At 38.8% G+C, this 22626-nt stretch overlaps 1 protein-coding gene across 8 annotated transcripts in view; it reads left to right on the forward strand.

The window, feature by feature from the left end:
• Positions 1 to 21606, forward strand: part of LOC123880989 (partitioning defective 3 homolog) — a 69271-nt gene extending 47665 nt beyond the window's left edge. For 5 of the 8 annotated variants that reach the window (XM_045929474.1, XM_045929473.1, XM_045929475.1 and 2 more), the window contains 19 exons: positions 836 to 1036; positions 2924 to 3079; positions 3622 to 3797; positions 4104 to 4223; positions 4495 to 4586; positions 4929 to 5119; positions 5761 to 5931; positions 6299 to 6562; positions 6726 to 6901; positions 7442 to 7593; positions 7881 to 8421; positions 9120 to 9283; positions 9721 to 9846; positions 10297 to 10420; positions 10879 to 11031; positions 11407 to 11509; positions 11895 to 11962; positions 12136 to 12234; positions 17795 to 21606. In XM_045929474.1, coding sequence (XP_045785430.1) covers positions 836 to 1036; positions 2924 to 3079; positions 3622 to 3797; positions 4104 to 4223; positions 4495 to 4586; positions 4929 to 5119; positions 5761 to 5931; positions 6299 to 6562; positions 6726 to 6901; positions 7442 to 7593; positions 7881 to 8421; positions 9120 to 9283; positions 9721 to 9846; positions 10297 to 10420; positions 10879 to 11031; positions 11407 to 11509; positions 11895 to 11962; positions 12136 to 12234; positions 17795 to 17927 — 3210 coding nt within the window. In that variant the 3' untranslated portion in view covers positions 17928 to 21606. The remainder of the gene's footprint in view (positions 1 to 835; positions 1037 to 2923; positions 3080 to 3621; positions 3798 to 4103; positions 4224 to 4494; positions 4587 to 4928; positions 5120 to 5760; positions 5932 to 6298; positions 6563 to 6725; positions 6902 to 7441; positions 7594 to 7880; positions 8422 to 9119; positions 9284 to 9720; positions 9847 to 10296; positions 10421 to 10878; positions 11032 to 11406; positions 11510 to 11894; positions 11963 to 12135; positions 12235 to 17794) is intronic. The other 3 variants (XM_045929481.1, XM_045929479.1, XM_045929478.1) reach the window with 2 other exon arrangements.
• The last annotated feature ends 1020 nt before the right edge of the window (positions 21607 to 22626 follow it).

The raw sequence follows: 22626 nt of genomic DNA on the forward strand, positions 1-22626 counted from the left end.
AGTATCTATAATAATTAGGCATGTAATTTTTATTACCATCCTGAATTGTGTGATTCAAAAGGGAGTTTTCAATTTGAATGGAGTCTTGTAAACTACTCGTATGTGTCCTGCCCATTTCCACAGTATTTTTTAATAGAATATCAGGCCATGTTTTATTTGTGTTTCTTTAAAGAATATTAGCCATGCTAATCATGACTTTCCCCTTAAATTAAGCGTAAAGCTTGTGCCAGGAGTGGGTACGACAATAGTGCAACAGGTGGGGTTTGAACCGCCGACCTTTCGGAATTAAGTCCACTCCTCAATCTTTGAGCTATCCAGGCTTCAAATTATTTAGATATAGATCTTTTAAAATACCTACTTTCTTATAATATTTAATACTACCTACTATACACTGTTTTTAATTTCGTTCCATAAAATATTCGTAGATACCACACCTGACACCACAAGTTTGCTTATCGTGTACTTACATAAATTATATGCTTCAGTAACTGCAGTCGCCTAACTGCTAAATGATAAAACCTAAAACAAAAATTGTGGTTTAACTTACACTACCCGTTGATGAATACCGGTATTTTGCCGAATATATTTAAATTCCATCCACATTCATCATACCTATTTGAAATTCGAATGTAGGTATAAAATATAGAAATTTTTCTGTCACCCCTTTTGCGTTTTCTTTATTAGATTTTTTTTTTTGATTTTGGATTCAAGTCTTTTTGTGTTTTTTTTTAAACATTTTTTTAATTAACTGAAGCCAGGTAAGGAAAAATACAACGAATAGAAGAATTGAGATTGTGGTTTTGCAGTTTTCAATATAGATTTTTATTAATTTCAGGGGCCGGAGACATGGGTCGGCGTGCGGGCACTTCGCGCCAGCTCCGGCGGTATCTTGGACCCCGACGACCGGGTACGAGATGTGGCGGATGACCGCGAGACCCTGACGGCGGAGTGCACCAACCAAGCACCAACAAGACCCGCACCTGCAGATGGCGCCAGCGGATCTTCAGCCGGCACCGCCTCTCCCGATATGTTTCGGGTAAGTTACCATTATAAAACAATTAATAAAAAAATCTATGGGTATTTAAAACACCGTTCTAAGCTGAACCAGCAGCTATTATGCTGTCTGTACACGGAGTATATTGCACGACGTAACACCTAGCACCGTGTACGCACCATTACGCACACCATAAAATCGAATTCGAATTTCTTCCCAGCCAGACATAAAAAAGAAAGCTACAAAATAATATTGTAAGGTCGTTTTTTTCCTGCCATTATTGCTACAGTCCAACAAGGCTCTCTTGGCACTTGAGTGATATTGACAGGGGGGCGCAGTTGTAGCACAAAGGCTGCCAGCAAATAAAATCTTCTCAAGTTTAGGTAATATGTTGAAAATATCAATGTTGAAAATCGAGTGAGTAAGTTAAATAATGGTTAAATATAAGAGCCATTCCATATACATAACTTCACATTATATCCTGATAATTAATACAGCATAAATATTTCTGCATCTTATAGACTATATTTAGTACCACAAAAGTATGGGTATTTGAGCAGGTAAACATGATAGGTTGTAAGTCCATGGCCTATCAATGGTTTTTATAATTTTTTGCCATATGTGGGAATATCGACGGCTTTTCTAATTTCTCATTCAGTTAAAATTTGATAAAAGTTACTCGATTTTCAAAATTGACATTTTCAACATTAAAATTAGGGAATTAAGGAAATTCTAATTACTGGCAACACTTGCGGGGCTTTGTTCTACAACTACGCCCCCCTGTCAATGTCATTCAAGTGTCAAAAGATCCTTGTCGTACTATTTGCGCGGGAATTCAAATTCTGGAACAATGGTCCATAGAGAATTCTACAACCGCGGAAAACTTGTCGAAACTTGTATCATGCGGTGCGCGATATTTTCATTTCCCGAGTCCGGGATTGAATTAAAAACATTTCGCGACATGTCTTCGAACGCGAAACAAATAAAATTATTATTTGTGCGCAATAATTCTAAAATGGGACAGTGTTTTGCTAATTGTTTGCGTGTGAAAAACTCTGAAATGGTGAGTTATAGACAGATGATAGACAGTCCGTAGATTTAGGTTTTTAAAATCCCATAGGAACCAAATAGGAATTCATTGATTTTTCGGGATAAAATTTAGTTTATATCACTCTACGCCGTAGAGTCAAAGGCCGTAGAGTCTACGGCCTTTGACTGCCTATAATATCATTAATTGTAAAAAATCACGTGGACGAACTGGCGGACATTATCTAGTAGGTATTCCGTAGGTGTACGTAGTGAATGAAGAACTTATCTATAGGTTTCTGTTGGCACCTGCCATCAATTTACTCTTTTTTTCTCAACTTTTTGCCTATGGACTGTAGACTAGGTACTCAATTTTAATACTTATCGTGAAAGAATGCTTGGGAATTAGGCTTTAGGCTAGAGTCTAGACGGTTGTGGTTGCCACCACAAATAATTTGTGGACGGCGAATTTAATCAAAATATATGATTGAATTTGAAATAGGTAGGACTGCTGATCAGTATATCTATCAGATTGCGTCCTGCCTGTGGTGCGCGCCGAAATAAACACCTTCGTCGGTCGCTGTATTTCGTGTACTTACATCTATCTTCATAGCTACTAAGTTCATGTACAAGTTTGACGACTTCCCTGGCGCAGTGTGAGCGCTGTTGTCTTATAAGTGGGAGGTCTCGGGTTCGATTCCAATTTAGGAATTTAAGACTGTGTGGCGTGGAAGTCCCTATAATTCAACTATTTCTAGGTATATCTATCGGTTGATGATGATGAAAATAAGTAAATGAACCTATTTTAGTCGCTACATTTGTTTTACTTACTTCTTGCATTTCGATCCTCATCCCAAACATCCAGAAAGAAGCTTCTCATCAAAAAAAGATTTTATGTTGAAGGGAGGCGGTGGTGTCGGCGGCAGTATGCGAGTACCGAACACAGACTCTTGTGTGGAGGTGGGTGCCGCGGACCTGGAGGACGGTGCCAACGGGCTGCAAGTTCGACGAGGGAGTGAGCCCACGCTGCATCAGGACACATTGCCACCGCAGAGACAGGTAAAAAAGACCTCTACATGTAGTATGTACTATTGGCTTACCTAATAGCTTAAGTTTTGTTATGTAAATAATACGACTAAGTACTTCTGCCAAACCACGATCATGTTCGTTTTGTATCGAACTAATTGTACTTACCTTCTGCAATGCTTTTCGTACAACCTCTGTGGGCTCCAATAGAGCGAAATAGGGCAACATCGCTAAGGACGTGATATCTCGAGGGAGCCACGATCATCAAAGATGAGGCACCGACGCGAGAGGAAGATTGCATTACAAATTATACAATAACTAGCTGATGCCCGCGACCTTATTCGCGTGGATATAGGTTTTTAAAAATCCCGTAGAGACTTTTTAATTTTCCGGCATAAAAAGTAACCTATGTGTTAATCCAGGGTATAATCTATCTCCATTCTAAATTTCAGCCAAATCCATCCTGTGGTTTTTGCGTAAAGAGTAACAAACATACACACATAGGTACACTCAAACTTTCGCCTTTATAATATTAGTGTGATAGTGTCATACATGAAGGTGTAATATTTTTTAAGGTCACAGACCAGACGAAGCGATGGTCTGCAGCAGTGGTGTGCCGCGAGGACAGCAGCCGCGTGCCGCACAAGGCGCACCCGCCGGACGGCCGGCCGCCCGACGCCGCACCCGACAGGCACGGACAGCACTTCCAGCGACAGTCCAACCGCCTGTCCATGCAGTTCTCTGGACCAGGGTAAGATATAGTGTATCAATATTGTATGAGGTCACAGACAAAGCGATAGTCTGCAGCAGGACAGGCATGACACAAAATAAGTAATAATGGAAAGATAAATAAAATACTTGATTTAATTATATACTTGATTTAATAAAAAGGAATCGAGTTTTTCGACTTTCATCTTCTGATATTAAATCAGGAAGAACCACTTAAAGAAATCAAGTCCTAAAAAGTTCAAAAATACTTGCCAGATTATCTAAAAAAAATACTTCCTGATTTCAAAAATACTTACTGTGTATTTGAGTTGCTTATTTATTTTTACAGAAGCGGAGTATGGCTAGATGCAGCAGATAAAGTCCAAATATATGGAAGTAAAAGTCTTCCTAGAGATGCCAGAAAGGAACCTTTAGGGCAAGATACGCCGCCAAGTAATGACCAAAACCGGTAAGAAACTGAATGAAATGAAACTTATTTTAGAATTTAGCGAAGCAGGAATCAAACTTACAACTAACACATATATTTCCATACTATGTTTTGCGATAGTCATAATGTAGGTATCAATGATAAAACTGACAGATCAAAAATCATCAATCCAGATGTTTCTAATCTAATCTCTTATCAAAACCACCTACGACTAGTTGCTATTAATACTCTAGATCGAAAAGACTTGTTTATATACAGCATATAGCTGTCTCTATTCTGATTTGGTTGGCAGGGTGGAAGACATGCTGAGGTGGGTGTCAGGAGTCAATAATGTCGCCAGCGTACATCCAGTGCAAGAGAGAACGCTTGATCTGTTACCCGAAGGTATTTATAGTTGGTTTACCTACATTACACTCTTTATTGTCTAATAACATACTCTTGTTTCTCCATTTATTTAGGTGCAGGTGGATAAAAGTGTGCGCAAATTATAATTAAGTAGTTACCTACTATTATTTTAAAACTTGATGATGGTAACAATTTTTCTGGATATATCTCCTAAATTCCTCCTTGCAATTTAAGTCTGATAAGGTAACTTACAGACAAACAGATTTACTGTCGCATTATTATAATTTCAATATGGATTTTTTATCAATTTTTAAAAACAGTTTACGTTTAGCTTAGTACTTACTTAAAATTCAAAAATAACGCAATTTTTTTTTGGTTTAGGTAACAGGGAGAGGGCGGTATCAGGCTTGGAGGTCCCAGTGAGTCCTAGCAGTAAGCCTATATCGGGAGCAACACAAACCGTTCCAGTGACATTGGTGAAGGGAGAGAAGGGCCTAGGCTTCACCATCACCACGAGGGACAACCCCACCGGTGGACACTGCCCCATTTACATTAAGAATATATTGCCAAAGGTAAGTTTTTTTGGTTAAAATGAGGATATCCATATACCAGTTGCTGACATAGATCAACAAGTTGGGAGGAAGGGCAAATAGTTAGGAAGATTGATAGATGTTGACATCCCAAGGTGCTGAAATGGTGACCCTGCATAAGAAAATGCAATTTTGACAGACCAGACTAGCTTAACAGACCAATTAAGTCGCGGGAAGCTGTTAGGGGTTTGGGTTTATTATTGCCATATTTCTTCCACGTTAGTGCGCTTAAGAATATTTTGCTAAAGATCTTTCTGAAACAAATAATTTAGTCATAATAGGTTGTAAATTAAATTATAAAATTGACAGAACTGTAAGTGTTCACTGTTTTCCCTGTTATTTGTAAAAAAAACATATTATTTTTTAATGTAATATACCTAGAGGGTTCTTAGGAATAGAAAGGCATACATAAATAAGATAGAAACGTAAAGGTCGAGTTATTTGTAAGGTGCACGAGACGAGACGGGAGGATTTTTTGAATTGCCATTGGGTAGATTTCCATTGGATAACTAGAACGTCCCGTCCTATCTGTTTTCGAGTTATCCAATTATAGTTCAAGAAATCTTCCCGCAAAAAGGAGGTGAAGACAAAACACACATAGAAAAATGATTTTGTTTGTTCAGGGTGCTGCAGTGACAGACGGTCGGTTACGCGCCGGCGACCGATTGGTGTCTGTCAACAAGGTGCCAGTAGCGGGTCTCACTCAGCAGCAAGTGGTCTCACTACTCCGAAACACTCCCACAGATGCTGCAGTGGATATCGTCGTTGAACGCACAAATCCACACCGGACGCAGGTATACATAACCACCTATTTTTTTTTTAAACAATCATGTCTGCCATTTTGGATTTGCAAACAGATGTCTTTGTAATCAGCATCCCCAAGAACCCCAAAAATGTCACCCATATTTATTTTTATGAAAAATTTATGTTTGCCATTTTGGATTTGAAAGTAGATATTATTTTTGTAATCAGCATCATCCCTGAAACCTCAAAAAGGGCTCCCGTATGAGTTTTTGAAAAATTTAACATTCATTTCAAAATGCTTTTCATTTTTGCAATTCCCAATAAAATAACACCGCCTTTTTTCTCTCTTATAACGCAGTAAAAAGTTTTACATAAATATATCCCTTTTTTTCAATAAATAGCATGTTATTATTCCAGAGGGTAGAACCTCAACAAAGTCCAACCAAGTACGTGGAGAAATCAATCGGTTCGGCGCCCATCACACAAGCGAAGCCAATAGAAGCTAACAAATCCGAGAACGGCCGCGTGTCCACCATGGTCAACGCGATCAACCAGAACAACCCCAGCTCTAACAGTTCTGTGAGGGGACGGATACCAAAGAGCTCGTCGAAAGATGACTTGTTGAAGGACCAGTCTATCGACACTGCCATACAGGAAGCTTTGAATTCGTCCTCGAGCTCGGTAAAAATCTTTGTATTTATTTACTTGTCAATTTTTCTTCATATCTTATCAATCTATTCAAAAGATGGATAGATACCTGTTTGATTTTGATTAATGTCCTAATATGATTTTGAATATTTTTTTTTTTTGATTTTACAATGCTAACAAAAAAAATTGTCCGCAGCTACTAGGTCTCCGGAATCGCCTGATCATGAGGCTAGATGTGCCAGTGCATGACTCAGAGAAGGCTGGACTCGGCATCAGCGTGAAGGGCAAGGTGACCGTGGGGCCCGACCCGCACGACCTGGGCATCTTTATCAAGTCGGTGCTCCACGGAGGTGCCGCGTCCAGAGATGGCAGGTAAGGGAGCATTACCTGTTCATCTTGAGGCTAGATGGCTCATCAGTGCAGGACTCTGAGGTTGAAATCTATAGAGTGCACTTTGACTTTGCTTAGACTTAAGTTTCATTTAAAACTTAAAGACATATTTATGCCAGCAGTATAACAGTGTCTCGTTTTAACAGTGTCCTAAGTCTGAAATAAGTCAAAGTGCACTCTATAGATCTCAGCCTGAGAATGCCAGGGATTGCATCAGCTATGTTTCAAATACGTAGGCCACTCAGCTTTTGCTGTGATTTAGGAGTTAGGCCCTTTCAAACATGAAAATACTAGGGTAGGATGGTGCACTACTTCGTGCGGTCTTTTACAGAATAACCTTTGAATGGAATCCAATACATTTACAATTAGATGGCCCGAAGAGGTACAAAGAGAGGTACAGGCATAGAGAGTTGTGAAGAAATCGTAAGCAGGTCCTTGTCCAGTCGTAGGACAGTATAGGCTAATTTCGATAAGATACAAGTAACATACAAATAGAAAGTAACTTATTTACCTACCCTACAGGTTACATACGAACGACCAGCTGTTAAGTGTAAACGGCGTGTCGCTGGTGGGCCAGTCCAACGCTGAGGCTATGGAGACGTTACGGCGAGCATTATTGCATTCCAGGCCCAATGTGCATGGCAGTATATCCTTGACAATCGCTAGGAGGACTGGTAATATAATTTTTAATAAGAAGTGAAGCTAGAATTAAGGGAAGGAAGTATTGGGATGCCTTTTCACTAAAGTGGTGCGGAGATGTGTTCAGCAGACCAATCAGATTATTTGTGCCATGTTAAAATTACCACGTCATCTTTCAAAAATCCAATTGGGTGACGAAGCACATTTTCCCGATCTGCTCTCAGTGAACAGGCACCCTTATGCTATGGCATAATGTGTCTTATATACTTTAGAAGTGATTGCCACAGACAACCAGAAGATTAACAAAATCTTCAATTTACAGATAGTATGGATAGCTTAGCAAGGTGGAAAGACGACACCCCACCAAACGGGAACGACACGACAAACTCAAATGAAAACAGCAACTCACAGAACTACAACACAGTCATCTACAACACAACACAAGACAAAGAAAACAAACCACTCGATAATTACAACCAAAAAATTGAGGTCAACCAAAAAGATGGTTTTGAAAATCACGACACCAGAAGTACGAAGAAACATGCTTCAATAGTCACGATAAACAATAACAATAGTTGGGTATGCAACCAATCGGATGACAGTAAAGGGTATTTAGAAAGAGACAAAGATGCGATGCCCCATGATAGCAAAAGAGATAGCTTCGAATGGAGTCGGCTCGACGGGTGGAATCCTGTGATCGATCGGTTGACTGGTCTTCGAAATGAAAGTTATTATATGGCAACCCAGTTGGACGCTCCCTTGGTGAATGGACACCATTACAGACAGAACTTGGGGCACGTGCATATGGCTCGGTCACCTCCCGCTCATCATAACGTTATTATTGAAGAGGATTATGGGACCAGGTAAGCAATTTTACTTTCCTTGTTTTGTTTGAGTGTGCTGGAGCTTCTGGACAGTATCATCTGTAATTTTAACCAACAAACATTTCTGGCAAGCTAATAAGACTTTCCAAAAGTTTCTCAGTCCAGTGTGTTTTGGCTGTGTTTAGTTTATTGGCAGCCCAAATGTATGCCTTAATCGCCTCGCTAAGAATCTCAAACATTCTGTCATGAATCGTCTATATTAATAAGGATTTTCTTTGACCATAATCCACCTTTCATATTCTGTATCCGTATCGCACGCCACCAAAAGCGGTTTCACCCTCACTACCTGGTGCACTTCGACCATCCGTTGTGCAGATCTTTTCCACGCACATGCAAATTGTGGAACCAACTCCCTATCCGGGTTATTGAAGAGGCAGATCAATGAACTCCGGAAAAGCGGGCAACACATTGGCGGTTTCTCTGGTGTAACAAACGTTCATGGGCGGGGCGCTATCCACTTAACACCAGGTGTCCCTCCTGCTCGTTTACTCGCTATTTATACTCAAAAAAACGATACCGTGTTCTTACATTATGTCTAAATATGGGCTTTCGAGTCAAGCGTTTGTGGTGTTAGTGGCGTCACTGACACTACAAACTCTAGATATGCACTCTCTAGACTAGACTCTACAGACGCTAGACTCGAAAGCCCATTTTTAAAAGCTATATTGTTGTATTAGGGGTAGCACAGCGGGCGAGTCGGGCAGCGAGAGCGGTGGGGCGGGCGGCGCGTTCAGCCGCGACGCGGTGGGGCGCCGCTCCATGTCGGAGAAGCGCCACGCGGCGCTCGACGCGCGCGCCACCGGCACCTACCGCAAGATCAAGGAGACCAAAGCTATCAACGGTATCACATGACACATAAACACCTTAGTTTTTTCTTAGAATAGAATAGATTCAATTATTTTTTACTCAAATAAATTTTTACAAATGATTTTGAATCGTCAAGAGGATTTACCACTGATTCGGAATACCATTCCTACCAAAAAGAACTAGCAAGAACCTCGGCAATCACTATTTTAACTGACTTAAAAAAGGAGGAGGTTTGAATTCGTCGGAATCTTTTTTTTCAAATGCCCAATTTATAACATTATGCCATATTGTATATGGCATAATATTATATTTTGTATAAATAATTAAGTAATTGAGTAACTTCACATTTTTGAATGTATGGAACCCATTTTTTTTAAATTTCCTCTATTCTATTTAAAATTTTATCTATTCATCTGGTGCGAGTTCCACAACTATTCAATATCCATATTATAAAAAGAAATATGTTTTTAGCTATGCAAGTTGGACCTGCGCTGGGGATGCGGAAATCATCAAGCTTAGAATCTCTTCAAACTGCAATCCAGGAAACTCAAAGGAAACCGATTCGTAATGAACCGATCTATGCAAGAGCACACCCACGTAAGTGAAAACCATAACCATTTCAGTTTATTTGTAACTATATTGCAAGACTTTCTCAATTGGTATAAAATGTTAGGGGTGGGATAATATCGTACGCAAAATACTACTGACACAGTTTTTTTAGGAGCGTTCGTGTGGAACTTTAACCATTATCTATGCTTACCGTATGCTTATTTTGTTGATGGGTTGTATACACTCACTAAACTAAAATGACTGGTCTCAACATAGCGCTATCTCTTTCATAACATTCCCTGTGCAAAATGATAGCACTAGATTTGCGTGTCAATTTAGTTTAGTATAGAGATTGTGTACAACAAGTAAGCACAATTATGTGCTTTATCCGAAAATCATTAAAACATATGATATTTAGAACAGGATTCTAACTTTTTGGGACTTTCAGACTTTTACACGATAAAAATTAGATGTTCACGATGTCTTTTTCTTACTCAGCATTGAAGCACTGGCTGACGGACGACAACGCAGCACCCGACACTATTGTTCGAGGCTCCCCGCAACAGTCTTCGCTCTCTCACAAGAAACCTTCACTTCTCAAATCTCTATCTACTATGTTCAGGTTTGTTGCAATAATTGGACGTATTATATTATTTATTGAAAAACTCTGATTCGCAAATCAAAATTGAGATATATATTATGAAACAGCTGGAAAGATTTAGGGATATTAATGATTTGGCCTTCGTCAACCGACATATAAACAGGTCAGGAGAAAGCGCGCCCGAGACGGATCGGTAGCAGCCAACCTAGCGATATGACCCGCCCACGCCTGCCAGTTGGTGGCGGGTCAAAATCTGGCTGGAGCGCGGTGAATACTACTTAGTGATACCCTCGCAACCGCTAGTTCATTGAGGAACAAACACAGGTTTTAGTGGGTGCAAGCCCCACATAACCCCTCCGTTTTCCCTGGCGGAGAAGTATGCGTTAGGCATTTCCTATGTATAAAAAAAACAAAAGGGATATTTATAATTTGATTTATCTGCCTACCTATCAAATACAGTAATTATTTTGTCCGCCCAGAATCGGCAAGCCCAGTAAAAAGACTGAATCAGAAGTTTATGGGCGCACGCAGCCGGGCAGGTCGTCGGAGAAGTCGATATCACGAGATGTGTTGGAGAGACACAACAGGATCGACGAGCGGATAGAAGAGGCAGAACCAGCGCTGCCAGCGAGGTAAATTTTAGTATGAAGGCCTAGTAGATAGATCTACATCTACACAGTACTAGTAGTAGTGCTAGTAGTAATATAGACTACAGAGAGTTTTGGACTTTGCCCAGACCTACTTCAAGTTAAAACAAGACAGATTTATGTATGTAAAAAGAAATCGTACGGCGGCTGTATGACGCCGTTCTCAAATGCGAAGATAAAAATCTTCATTTATTTTGACTTAATAAACACCAGATCTTGCAAACTCTACAAACCGCAGTCGGTTTATGTAAATTTTTTCAATAACTTGTTTATGGAATGCTTGAATCTTAAGGTATAAAGTCTGAACTCTAAAAATTACTAGAAAGGCACATAATATGTATCTGTTTCTGTTATATACAGGGAGGAGAGCCGGTCACACAGACAAGGCAGTTCGGAGCGAAATACTCGCTCGGAGCGGCGCAGTGGACCGCGCTCGCATGCGCGAACTGCGCCCGCACCACAGGTGATTATAATTACTATACATTTTTAGCCAGCCCAAAAAAAAAACTGACCAAGTTCGTGTAAGAAAAGAACACGCATAAAGTAAGGTTATGCTAGTTGGCAAAAAAAAATTGCGGCCATAATCTTTTCAAAAACGGTCTAAGAAATTTAATAATCACTAGATGAAGCCCGCAACATTGTCCGCGTGATTTAAGTTTTTAAACATCCCGTGGGAACAGATTTTCCTGGATAAAAGATCTATGTCTTCCCCCGGTGTTAGCTAACTCTGTATCAAATTCCATCAAAATCGGTTAAACTGAGTGACCCACTGACAAACAGATTAGTATGGATTTTCTATTTAACGAGATAAATCGGGTTTTTTTACTTATAGAATATTGTGTTTATAGGCTATGGACAGCGCTTGGGGACCGACGGGGCACTATGTTAATTATGAGGAGATCCAACAAAATCTAAAGTGAGTATAATTGTTAAAGTATTACTAATTAAATTATGTAAAAAAAGTTTCTACTTTCGTTTGCCAGACTCTAGAAATCACTTTCTCTTTCCACGCTGAATCCACTTTACTTTGACTGAGCCTTTTTGAGTACTGAAGCTTATGAAACAAGGACACTTTAAGTTCATAATCAGTAGTTTTACGTACAGTGCCCGACGGGAGAAGTTGAGCGAGGTGCAGATCGGGCAGGTGCGGCGCGGCGTGCACCGCGAGCCGACACACAGCGACGACAGGTGACTTGCTATACTCTGCTACTTCATTAATAATTCGTTCACACAGGCTGCGTAAGCGCAGACGTAGCGCGTACCATTGCGTTGTAATGTATGGAACTGTATAAAACACATGGCACAGCGCTTGTGTAAAGCGTGGACGTAAGCGTAATCCGGTGTGTTGGGGGTTTACGCGCGTCACTACGCACGTGTCACGTGTACATGCTTGGTGTGAATCGGCCTTAAATATAGAAATACACAATTTTTCTTGGTGGTTCTGTATCGTTAATAGAACATATTTCCATGAATAAATTTGTACCTTATTTGAAATAATTGTTCAAGTTTTGTTTGAAAAAGTTGTTATAAAATAAGCAAATCATGGTCATACTATTCGTAAATAAAGCGCGCTATCGGTCGGCGCACTGCGTGGTCTTCCATTGGGTGGCCAGTGCCAGACCTATCTAATAAAACCAACAAAAAAAAAACCTGGATTTTAGTATCTAGTTCTAGTATCTACTATCTATGTATTATTTTTTGTTAGCTGATACCGGCGACTTCATCCGCGTGGATTTAGGTTCTTAAAAATCCCGTGGTGACTCTTTGATTTTCCGAGATAAAAAGTAGCCTAATCGTTATTTTCTTTAGTCGAACTGTTACTTGCTCCGTTGTGACGAGATTGAACAATTATACTTTACTTTTTATACCGAGAATACGAAGGGCTCGTACGGTTTTTTAAATTATTGCGACATAAAACCAAACAACAAATGTAATATTTATAGCACACTAGTTAAGCAAACATACTTGCGTCAGCTGTAATAAATAATTTATTTATTGATTTTTTGTTTATTTTGTTTTTAGTGCTCTATAGCATGATTCTAATATTTATTGCTTCGAATATTATAAAGCACAAAAAATGAGCAAAAAATATTACGTATGTAGTTACTTAGGTTATACTTAATAACACTGTTTCCGTGTGGCACTTAGGTACGACGTAAAACTGCTTCATCATTATTTACAACTTCTTAAACTGGGAAATCTTTAATAGATACATAGTCATAAACGTACCTACCTGTGTATTAAAATTCTTAGTCAAATCCTTGCCCGAATATTTGAAGATTTAATATGCGAATCGATTAAAAGTACTTATTCCCTTAGGCTTAAAGGGTGCTCTGCAACCTTTTACATTGATCACGTTTTTATGTAATAGAAAATTTGATTTGAAAGCTTTTACTTTGATATGCCTATAATCACTATAATGACGGTAAACATGCTCATCGTACCTACTTATATTCATTCATTAGGTATGTATTTTGTGGTTTAAGTATATTCAAACAATTCCATAGTAAACACATGAGAGTACCTCACCTATCTTATTAATTTCTGTTTCGAATTTTGATGTTTGTGAATGATAAGTTTAAGTTAATTTTAATTTATAATTAAAATATTAAATAATTTTGATTAACAATTTAAGTGTTATAATTACTATGTATTATTCAGTTTACCTACCCATTGAATCGTCGCAAAATGGCATCTTCTAGGCAAGCGCGCTCCACCTTAGGCTGCATCATCACTTGCCAGCAGTGACGGATTAAGACTACTTGGTGCCCTAAGCAATCCATGCCTGTGCGCCCCCCTATCCGCATTTCAACTAGAATCGGTCTTTAAACCTTTACTGCCTAAAAACATTAGTTTTTTGTAAAATAAGATGATGAGATGTAACGTACTTTAGAAGTGGAGTAGTTAGATGCGACAACAATAAAAACCAAAGCATAATTTATTTATTTATTGAAATGCGCCTTGCGGCTTTCGGGGGCATTCGAATCCTTAGGACGGAATTTTTTTTGTGCTTCTTCTGGTGCCCCCTCAGACGCGATGCCCTAGGCAATTGCTTAATTTGATTAAGGGTTAATCCGTCACTGCTTGCCAGCATATCTAACTGCAGCCAAGCGCTAGTTTATAAATTAAAAAAAAACTTTTTGGGTTCTGGTGAGTCACGTGACAAACCTGCGCAATACTGAGGCTGAGATCTATAGAGCGCACTTTGACTTTGCTCAGACTTCAGTTTCAGTTGAAACAAGATAGATTTATGCCAGCAATATAACTCTGTCTCGTTTTAACAGTGTCTTAAGTCTGAGCAGAGTCAAAGTGCGCTCCATAGATCTCAACCTTAGTTCTACAGCACTCCTCGGCCCTTACTGACAATTTAAGAAGAGCCTTACCTGCCGTCCCATAATTAAACAGCCGTTAACTGCAAAAGCTATCGCTAAAGAACGTGGGAATTTTCAAAAACTACTGTTTCAAAAAAGTAATGCTATACTGGCCGTTCTATCGCTATGGTGATGGGTCGGTAGCAAACTTTTGCGCCAGAGCCGAAGAAGATTAGAATGTCACAATAAGAACAATCCTTAATATTTTTTCTTTTTCCTGCTTCTGGCCTCGCGGCGGTAAGATGCACGTGCTTTGTAATGCTGTTATTATCTGTAGCATTAAGTTGATAAATTGCATGTTTTGCCACTACAGTAAATCAATAGCACATTTTAAATAAATATTACGGCATGCGCACACGTCGAATTTGGACTTACCTACTTGGATGAACGTTTGGACATATTCTACCTTCGGGTTTGCGTTTAGTGTGTTGCGCGGGTAACTTGTGTTTTAGGTTTTTACAGATTTTTGACAAGCTTAAAGTTTATATTACTATAAATAATCAGTTGAGAGTATTAAGCTAATCCTAATATACGTGTAACACAAAAAACAAATTCTACCTATGTCAGTTATAGACTTTGAAACAATCCAACCGATGTACCCCAAAGGCCCCAAACCGGTTTTATTAGAAAGGCAATAATGCGAAGATTTTAGACCACTAAAACAATGCATTAGTTACGCACATTCTTTTTGTAGTGTATTAGCACACACTGGATATCCGCTAGTCCTGAATAAATCGGAAAACATAAAGGACGAAAATCACGTCCACATTCGACGTGTTTGCGCGGGTCTTTAGCTTTATTAGTTAATAGAGATAAAATTGTGATCATTGCTCTGTATTCTATTCTCTCGTACGTAATTGCTAGTTGATTTCCATAAAACCTATCTATCGAAGCTAAATCTAGATCTTAAAACGTGACAGTCGTGTAAATAAGTTAGGGGATTCCCGGTAGGCAAGGATAAAACGGTTTTTTCTCGTAATTAGAGTGTCCGAGACTATGACGAATATATACTTACAATCATCATCATCTGAACACGGGTCTCCTGTCAAGATATGAAGGTCACAGTTCTACATGCTGGCCAAGTACGAATAAGTAGACTCCACAAACTTTTGAAAACATGTGGAACTCTCCGGCATCCAGGTTCCCTTGCATTGTTTTCCTTCGCCTTGTTTTCGTTAATTGTTTAAAACGCATTATAGCTGTGAAAAGGTATTGATATACGTGCACATGATCGAACCCCAGGCTCTCCTAATAGGAGCCGACATCCTAACCACTAGGCTATCTGTATCACAGCTACGAGTAACATAATTCAATATTCTACCTATCTACCTACCTATACATACCTTTTACTCCTGAAATCTGAAAGCGTAAAATAAATCGATTTACTTCCGTGTCAGTTATCTCCAGGTCCTAGTAGGTATTTAACTAAGTATGCAACGAAATTTATGTATCTATATTTTTTTTTTATATTATATACTTAAACCTATGTTTCTTTCAATAGAATTCGTAGTATATGACGTAGGTATTTTGTAATTTTACTCAGTAGTCAGTACCTAGTTAGTTGCTAGCTTAGTGGAAATGTCGCATTGTCCTCGTCTCAGAATACAGATTATGTTAGAATAAGAAGGTCCTAGGTCATATACGTGGGCTGATTTATGGCGTCATTTATTGTGTTACGTTCGTTCATAATAAATTTCAATTAAGTATCTACATACAGGCAATTTTATTTATAACTAGCCCGGCATGCGTCATTGCTTCTTTTTAACTGACTTCAAAAAGGGAGGAGGTTCTTAACACGTCCAACGGCTTTTTGACCCAACTTTGAGCATAACTGGAAAAGTAAGGCGCCATCTCCACGGACGAGAGAATCGCGGCGATAATCTCGCCGTGTCACCAAACTCAATACAACTCTTACGCTCCGGCTACACGCTCCGTCTTGCCTGCGCAGTTTTGAACGAGAACTACGCAGCCCAATCTTTAGTAGCTTTTGGAACTGATGCGAGTCTTGTAGCACGCACTTCTGCGCAAACTGGCTTGTGCAGGTAAGCTCTTAGGTAAGACGGAGCGTGTAGACGGAGCTTATTAGACCTATCTCCACAGGGCGATAGTAAGTCGGATTTGGGAGTTGGGATTCCATCGCCTGTGGAGACGGCGCCTAACAAACCTACGAGTGAACCTTGAAACGTGGATTGTTGCGTGACGTACGCGGATCTCTATACCTCCCTAGTTGATTCATCATCATTACTTATCAAGTAAATGAGGCATGGGCAAACAATAAAAGTAGATAGTTATTAATAAAACAATAACAATATGAAATAGAATTAAGGATACGATTAATGAATGTCGTTATAAAACCTGTTTCAATTGTAAAATGTTGAGACTGGTTCTAATAAGTAGTCTACAATTAGACATGTATTCTGTGATAGGAACCACTGCCATCATCCAACTTTCATGCAAAAACCACGGTTAAGTGATCATGATTATGTACTTTTTAATTTTTTTTTGAATCTACATTGCGGCAATTTTGTCATTTTTACTAGGTATTTGTTGTTAAAACGGCAAAAGTAAGTACTTACACACTCTGTGAAAATTTCAACTCTCTACCTACCTAATTACGTTTCATGAGATACAGCCCGCTGACAGACAGACGGGCGGACGGACAGACGGATCTAAAGACAGTAGAGGCTTAAGGTCCCGTTGGCACCTTGCGGGTACGGAACGGAGCTATAATGGCCATGCCACAGTATAGATGCTAATCGCTGATGCTAAAAGTATCGTATAGACTAGGGGCCCTAAAGTAACAGTTAATTTGCATAAATCTTTTTTTTTTGTAGCTTTAACGTATAACCTAACAAATCTATTTTCTCAGAAACGCTATAGATACGTTACCACTAAAAAAAGTTGATTTGTACATGAAACTTAGATGCGGCGCGGCGTTCTACCCGCCACAACGCATTTCGTCAGCCCAAGGTTTTACTTAGTGAATTTTATAGTACTTTATTCTGTAGCAATAAAACATTACACACTCAGAGTCATATTAGTCATAAAAAGTGCCAGAGCGGACCGGAAATTTCGGAATGTTGCATTACAATAATTATGAAACATGTCACACAACGGATATAATCTCCGGATCACTGTTCACGCTCCTCTGCGTTAAATACTTTAGTATCTTAATATTTATCTTATAAAACAAAATCGTACTACGTCTTGATGATTGGCTACTGTGCAGGGTTTTCCAGACCTTGTATCACGCTGACCATTGCCGATCTATTCCGATCGCCCCCATTTTATAGTTCCCGTCCAATACTAATTGCCGTCAGGATAAGCAGCAGCTTCTGAAAAAAAAAATGTACTAATGTAGTTGTTTTTTTTTACAGTCGTCGAGGGGGCGTGGCTGGCTACCATTCCCAGCGCTCATGCAAGGAGAGCGGCATCCGTCCCCAGTCTAACTACTACGAGTACGAAAGCGCACCTCCCCGCAGGCCTGGCAAGTTGTCACACTACCACTGATGGTTGGCAACCGGTAATCGCCATCGATATTATCCCCCATAAGGATGAGCTCGCGCGCTGCAACTGTGATTCCAATTGCTTTATTATTGGAGTTGTTCTATGAGAGCGGAAGCGGTCCTAGTCTACCTACCTACTATATATACGAGGCGAGAGTCGTCAAGCTGTCACACTAGGTGCTACTTAAGATTGGCAACCGGCACTTGCTATCGATCTTGACCTCGATACAGATCTGCTATAGTGTTGCAATTGTGAAGATTCTAATAAGCCCGCACTGTGAAATTTCACCGCGGAACTTATATGAAAATTGTCTGAAGCTGTTCGTGCGTACCTGTCTCGTAGCGAGTGCGTACCGAATTGTGCTAAAAATTCGCGCGGTGAAATTTCGCAGTGCGAGATTAACCTTGTATAATTGGAATTGTACTGTAAAAACATTGATTGCGCGATCTCGGAAAAGAAAGCGCCTATTTGGCAGTCGCTATATTGATATTCTCCATCATAATTAGTATATTATTATATAAACCCCACAGGTCGAGATGGCAATCGGGGTATGAGGCGGGGGGACGCCCCGCACACCCGCGCTATCCCGCACCGGGCTGGCTCGGGGGGTGTGCAGGGCGTCCCCCCGGCGATTTACTATCTCGACCTATCGCGTGCTGTACCTACCTACGCGGTTAAGCGTTATTTTGCCTTTAGTTGACATTCATAATAGAGTTATTTATGAGTCTGTGATTCATCTGCCTTTGATACTTAATAACCGTCCTTTTATAGAATAATTCGAAGTTAAATAAATTATTCATCTAACTAGTATTTCTATGAAAAGATGAGGTGAATAAGCATTTTAGCGAGAGACCTACAGTTTTTCCTACATAATAATATGTTTTATTTTTGAAAATTAATGTGTAATGTGTATGTTGGTAGAACTTTTTTTTTTTAATGCGTACATCCAAGTGAAGGAGATTTCTGTATTAGAGCTAGGTACCTCTACACATACCAGCGCAGCGGGTGATTCCCTAACTCAGTGTTCAACAATGAATGATAGCCACCAAACTCATTTGACATTTATTTTTAACCCATTGAAGGTTTTCGACGAAAAATCATTTAAATATTACTCAGTGAAGCAGCATGTAGAACTATCAATTAATGTCAATTAATGAGCTCGGCGTCTATCATCCATCGCTGAACTGAGTTAGTGAATCTTTAAACCATAAGTAAGTCCATTCATCGACGTTTGTTGTAATTATTACCTTATAAAAATAAATTATTGCTATCAATTTATAATCTTTATTCTTTACGGATTTTCTATCAATGATGATTGACCTACCAGTGATTTTGGGCTATGAATGCATGAAGGTATGAATGTATTTAATACCTTTATCTAATGTTTGCATTGTATAATTTATTCTCAAGTGGTGCCATTGCTGTGATGACATTCCTGTGTCTTTGGTATCATAATTAGTGTTTTGGCTGTTTAATATTATAAAGAGGAAAGATTTGTTTGTAATTGATAAACTCTGAAACTACTGAACTACTATAAACTCTGAAACTACTGAACTACTACTTTATCCAGAAGTCAGGTAACATAGGCTATCGAATCATACGAGCAAAACCGAGTGGATCAACTAGTGCATTATATTATAAAGAGTCATAGGAATAAGGAGGCAAAAAAATCTTTACTTGTTCACTTCAGTACCTACGTATGGACGTAAACTTTTAAATATGGACCGTACACATACTCTAGCATGTTCCCAATGTTGGTGTAGAGTCAACATACGACTTTTAATAATTATTCATTGATTTTTGCCTTTAAATAATATTATTCATCCTAATGGTGTAGGTAATGCCAAAGCGCAGACATAAAAACACGCAACAACACAAAACACCTTTTGTGTTGATGCGGATTTCAGATATTTTTTGTTCAAAAAATGCTTTTGTATTCGAACATTGATTGGAGTCTAGTTATTTATTTATTGAGATATCTTACGAGTATACATCGTCGTCATCACCGATCACAGTTCAAGGTCCCTGACCCTATTTGCTTCTCTCTCACACGGACATAAAACTAACAATAAGTACCCTAGAACGGGTTTTCATATTTCGTCAACACTGATTGATTTTTTAAGTATCATCTATTACATAATGAGTAACGACAGATGAGAGTAAAATAGACGGACAAAAAGAAGAAGCGAATCTAAAGAATCGCGCACACCCACGCTCGTGTTTTCGACGTTTTTCTCGGTAGAATTTGTAAACTACCCAATGCAGATAGAGGTCAATATGCTAATAGATTGTCGCTTCGATTCCCTTCGACTTTGTGTCACCTGGAATTGACTAGAATTCATTTTATTTTAATAACTTTTAAAGACATCGGCCACGGCGATGTTTTACAGCGATACAGACGCAAAAGGGTCGCGACAAAGTAACGATGCTGATAAAACTGTGCGTTCAAAGTAGGTACGCACGGCTGCAGGAATTTTCGCCCGTGGGCGATGACCCTTAAAGGCTATATTAAATCTGAAATGGAAAAAACCAAACTAGAACGCGAACGTTTTATTAATTACACAGTATTTCAGAAGTTTTCTTTACAAAAATTTGGGTGCATTTAATTTTTTGACCTTCCATTTTCCTTGTACTGCGTTCGCGGAGTTTTTGTACTTTATGGGTTTTTTTAATCCTTATGTTAATATAATCGTGTCGTCCCTTTTTATTTAAGTGACTTGTATACTTAAATAAGCAAATGAGCTCATAAGGTATATTATATACATTCCTTCTTAAATTCCGAGTTTAAGTTATAAATCAAAGAAGCTTTAAAGTTTAGAATAGAATAAACTAAGCTGTATCAATAGAAAATAATTGTTTACATAAACTGACTGACTTAAGATATTCCAATTAAGTATTTTTCGTGTATCTCGATCCTTGCATCAAATCTCTAACGGCTTAAATGAATAAAATCAATCCTTTCTGTTATCTGTCGATAAATTACTAAGGTTGTAATTTTTCAAAAATTGTATGGGCTTTTTTGTAAATGAACAACGTCGCTTAGTAACTTTCCATCGGATTATGGATAGCTTGATTTGACTATTATTAATTTAAGCCATAAGTCCGGTTTAGTTAAATTTTGTAAATTCTGTCTTGTTTTGTAAAGTTTCTTTGGCAGTTGGTGAGAAAAAGACATAAAAGATTTTGCTAAGCTGAATGAGATTTAACGAATTCATCTTCGTGCAAGTGGTCCTTAATTCTAATTAAAATTATTCCACTTTTAATAAGATTTTCATCTGTTTTCTTTCCATTTATGTTATCATTGTGATATTAACTTTGTAATTAATTGACATGTTAGATACAGGTTCATTATGGTGATATAGTATGAAACATTTGTTAGCTGTAAAAATAGATATATCTAGATATAAAAATGCTATTAGTTTGTCGTGTAAATAAAATGTTTAATTATATTCCGAATAATGCTATTCTGTTTGACTAGGTATGTATTAATGTTATTTTGAGGACAAATGTAAATGAATTGTTTTGCAAATGTTTTGCATATTACGAGTGTCTATACCTACCCTTGTACATAATGACATGTTTTTTTTTAACATGTGAAGGTATATTTTGTATAATTTTTTTAGAGATATTGTAATCAATGCGAACGGCCATCTGTACCTTAAATAAATAAGTATTATCTCTGTTTTGTTGTTTCCTTTCACTCCCATATACTTATATATTACTTATGTATTATTAAATACTTAGGTATTTTTTAAACTAATAAATAAATACCTACCTACTTCCACATTATTTTTCAAAACTTTGATAGGTATAAGCTCCTCTATTTTCCAAGGAATTATAAAATGCTAAAGAAACAATGCGTTCATCGAGATTCGAGGAAAAGGCCAAGTTTCGTTCCCGTGCCGCGAGAGCTTTTCAAAAAGCGTAAGGTCCGGCGCACATATGGCGGAGCGCAGCGCAGAGCATTTCTCACAGTCATTATATTATCGACATTGTCCTCATTGAAATAATATCTAAAATCAATTGTGCGAGTATCCGCACTGCGTGCGGATACTCGCGCATCCGCACGCAGTCCCGCGCGTGCTCACGCATTATCTGGTACAAATTCACGCGATTAGAAAACTTCGCAGGTATGCTCTGCGCTGCGCTCCGCCATATGTGCGCCGGCTATTACGTCATAATATTAATTGATTTACTAAGCCCCTCCGCCTAATTAGAACAATTGGTGACCGATTTTTTGGCGGCAAAAAATAAAACAGGTACAGATTGCAATATTGAAACGCAAATGCCCCACAAAAAGTTGGCCAAAAACAAAATCAGCGCTTTCTGGCGGAAATATAGGGCCGGTTATTATCGAACCTAGAAAAAGTCTGACGTGGGTGGAGCGCCTTAATTGAGCAACCCGTACAGGGTTGTGCCATACATTAGGTACAGTTTATCCGGCGCTTCTGCTCGAGGCATTTTGGCTTTTATGCTCAAGTGCTGGGATAACTAACTCTTAAGTATAATTTGGTGATGTGGCGATTAGGTGATGTGTGGCGCTTACTTTTCTTTCATTCTTTCTATAGGTAGGTACGTTATATAGCAAGGTTTAGAGTCAAACAATAACATCCTACCAGAGAGAGATTTCCAAACCATCTATTTTGAATCATTGCTTTTGCTAGTGGCGTGCACTGAGCCACTGACTAATCTAAGCTGATTA

This window comes from Maniola jurtina, chromosome 3 (assembly GCF_905333055.1).
Source record: "Maniola jurtina chromosome 3, ilManJurt1.1, whole genome shotgun sequence".
Taxonomy (NCBI): domain Eukaryota; kingdom Metazoa; phylum Arthropoda; class Insecta; order Lepidoptera; family Nymphalidae; genus Maniola; species Maniola jurtina.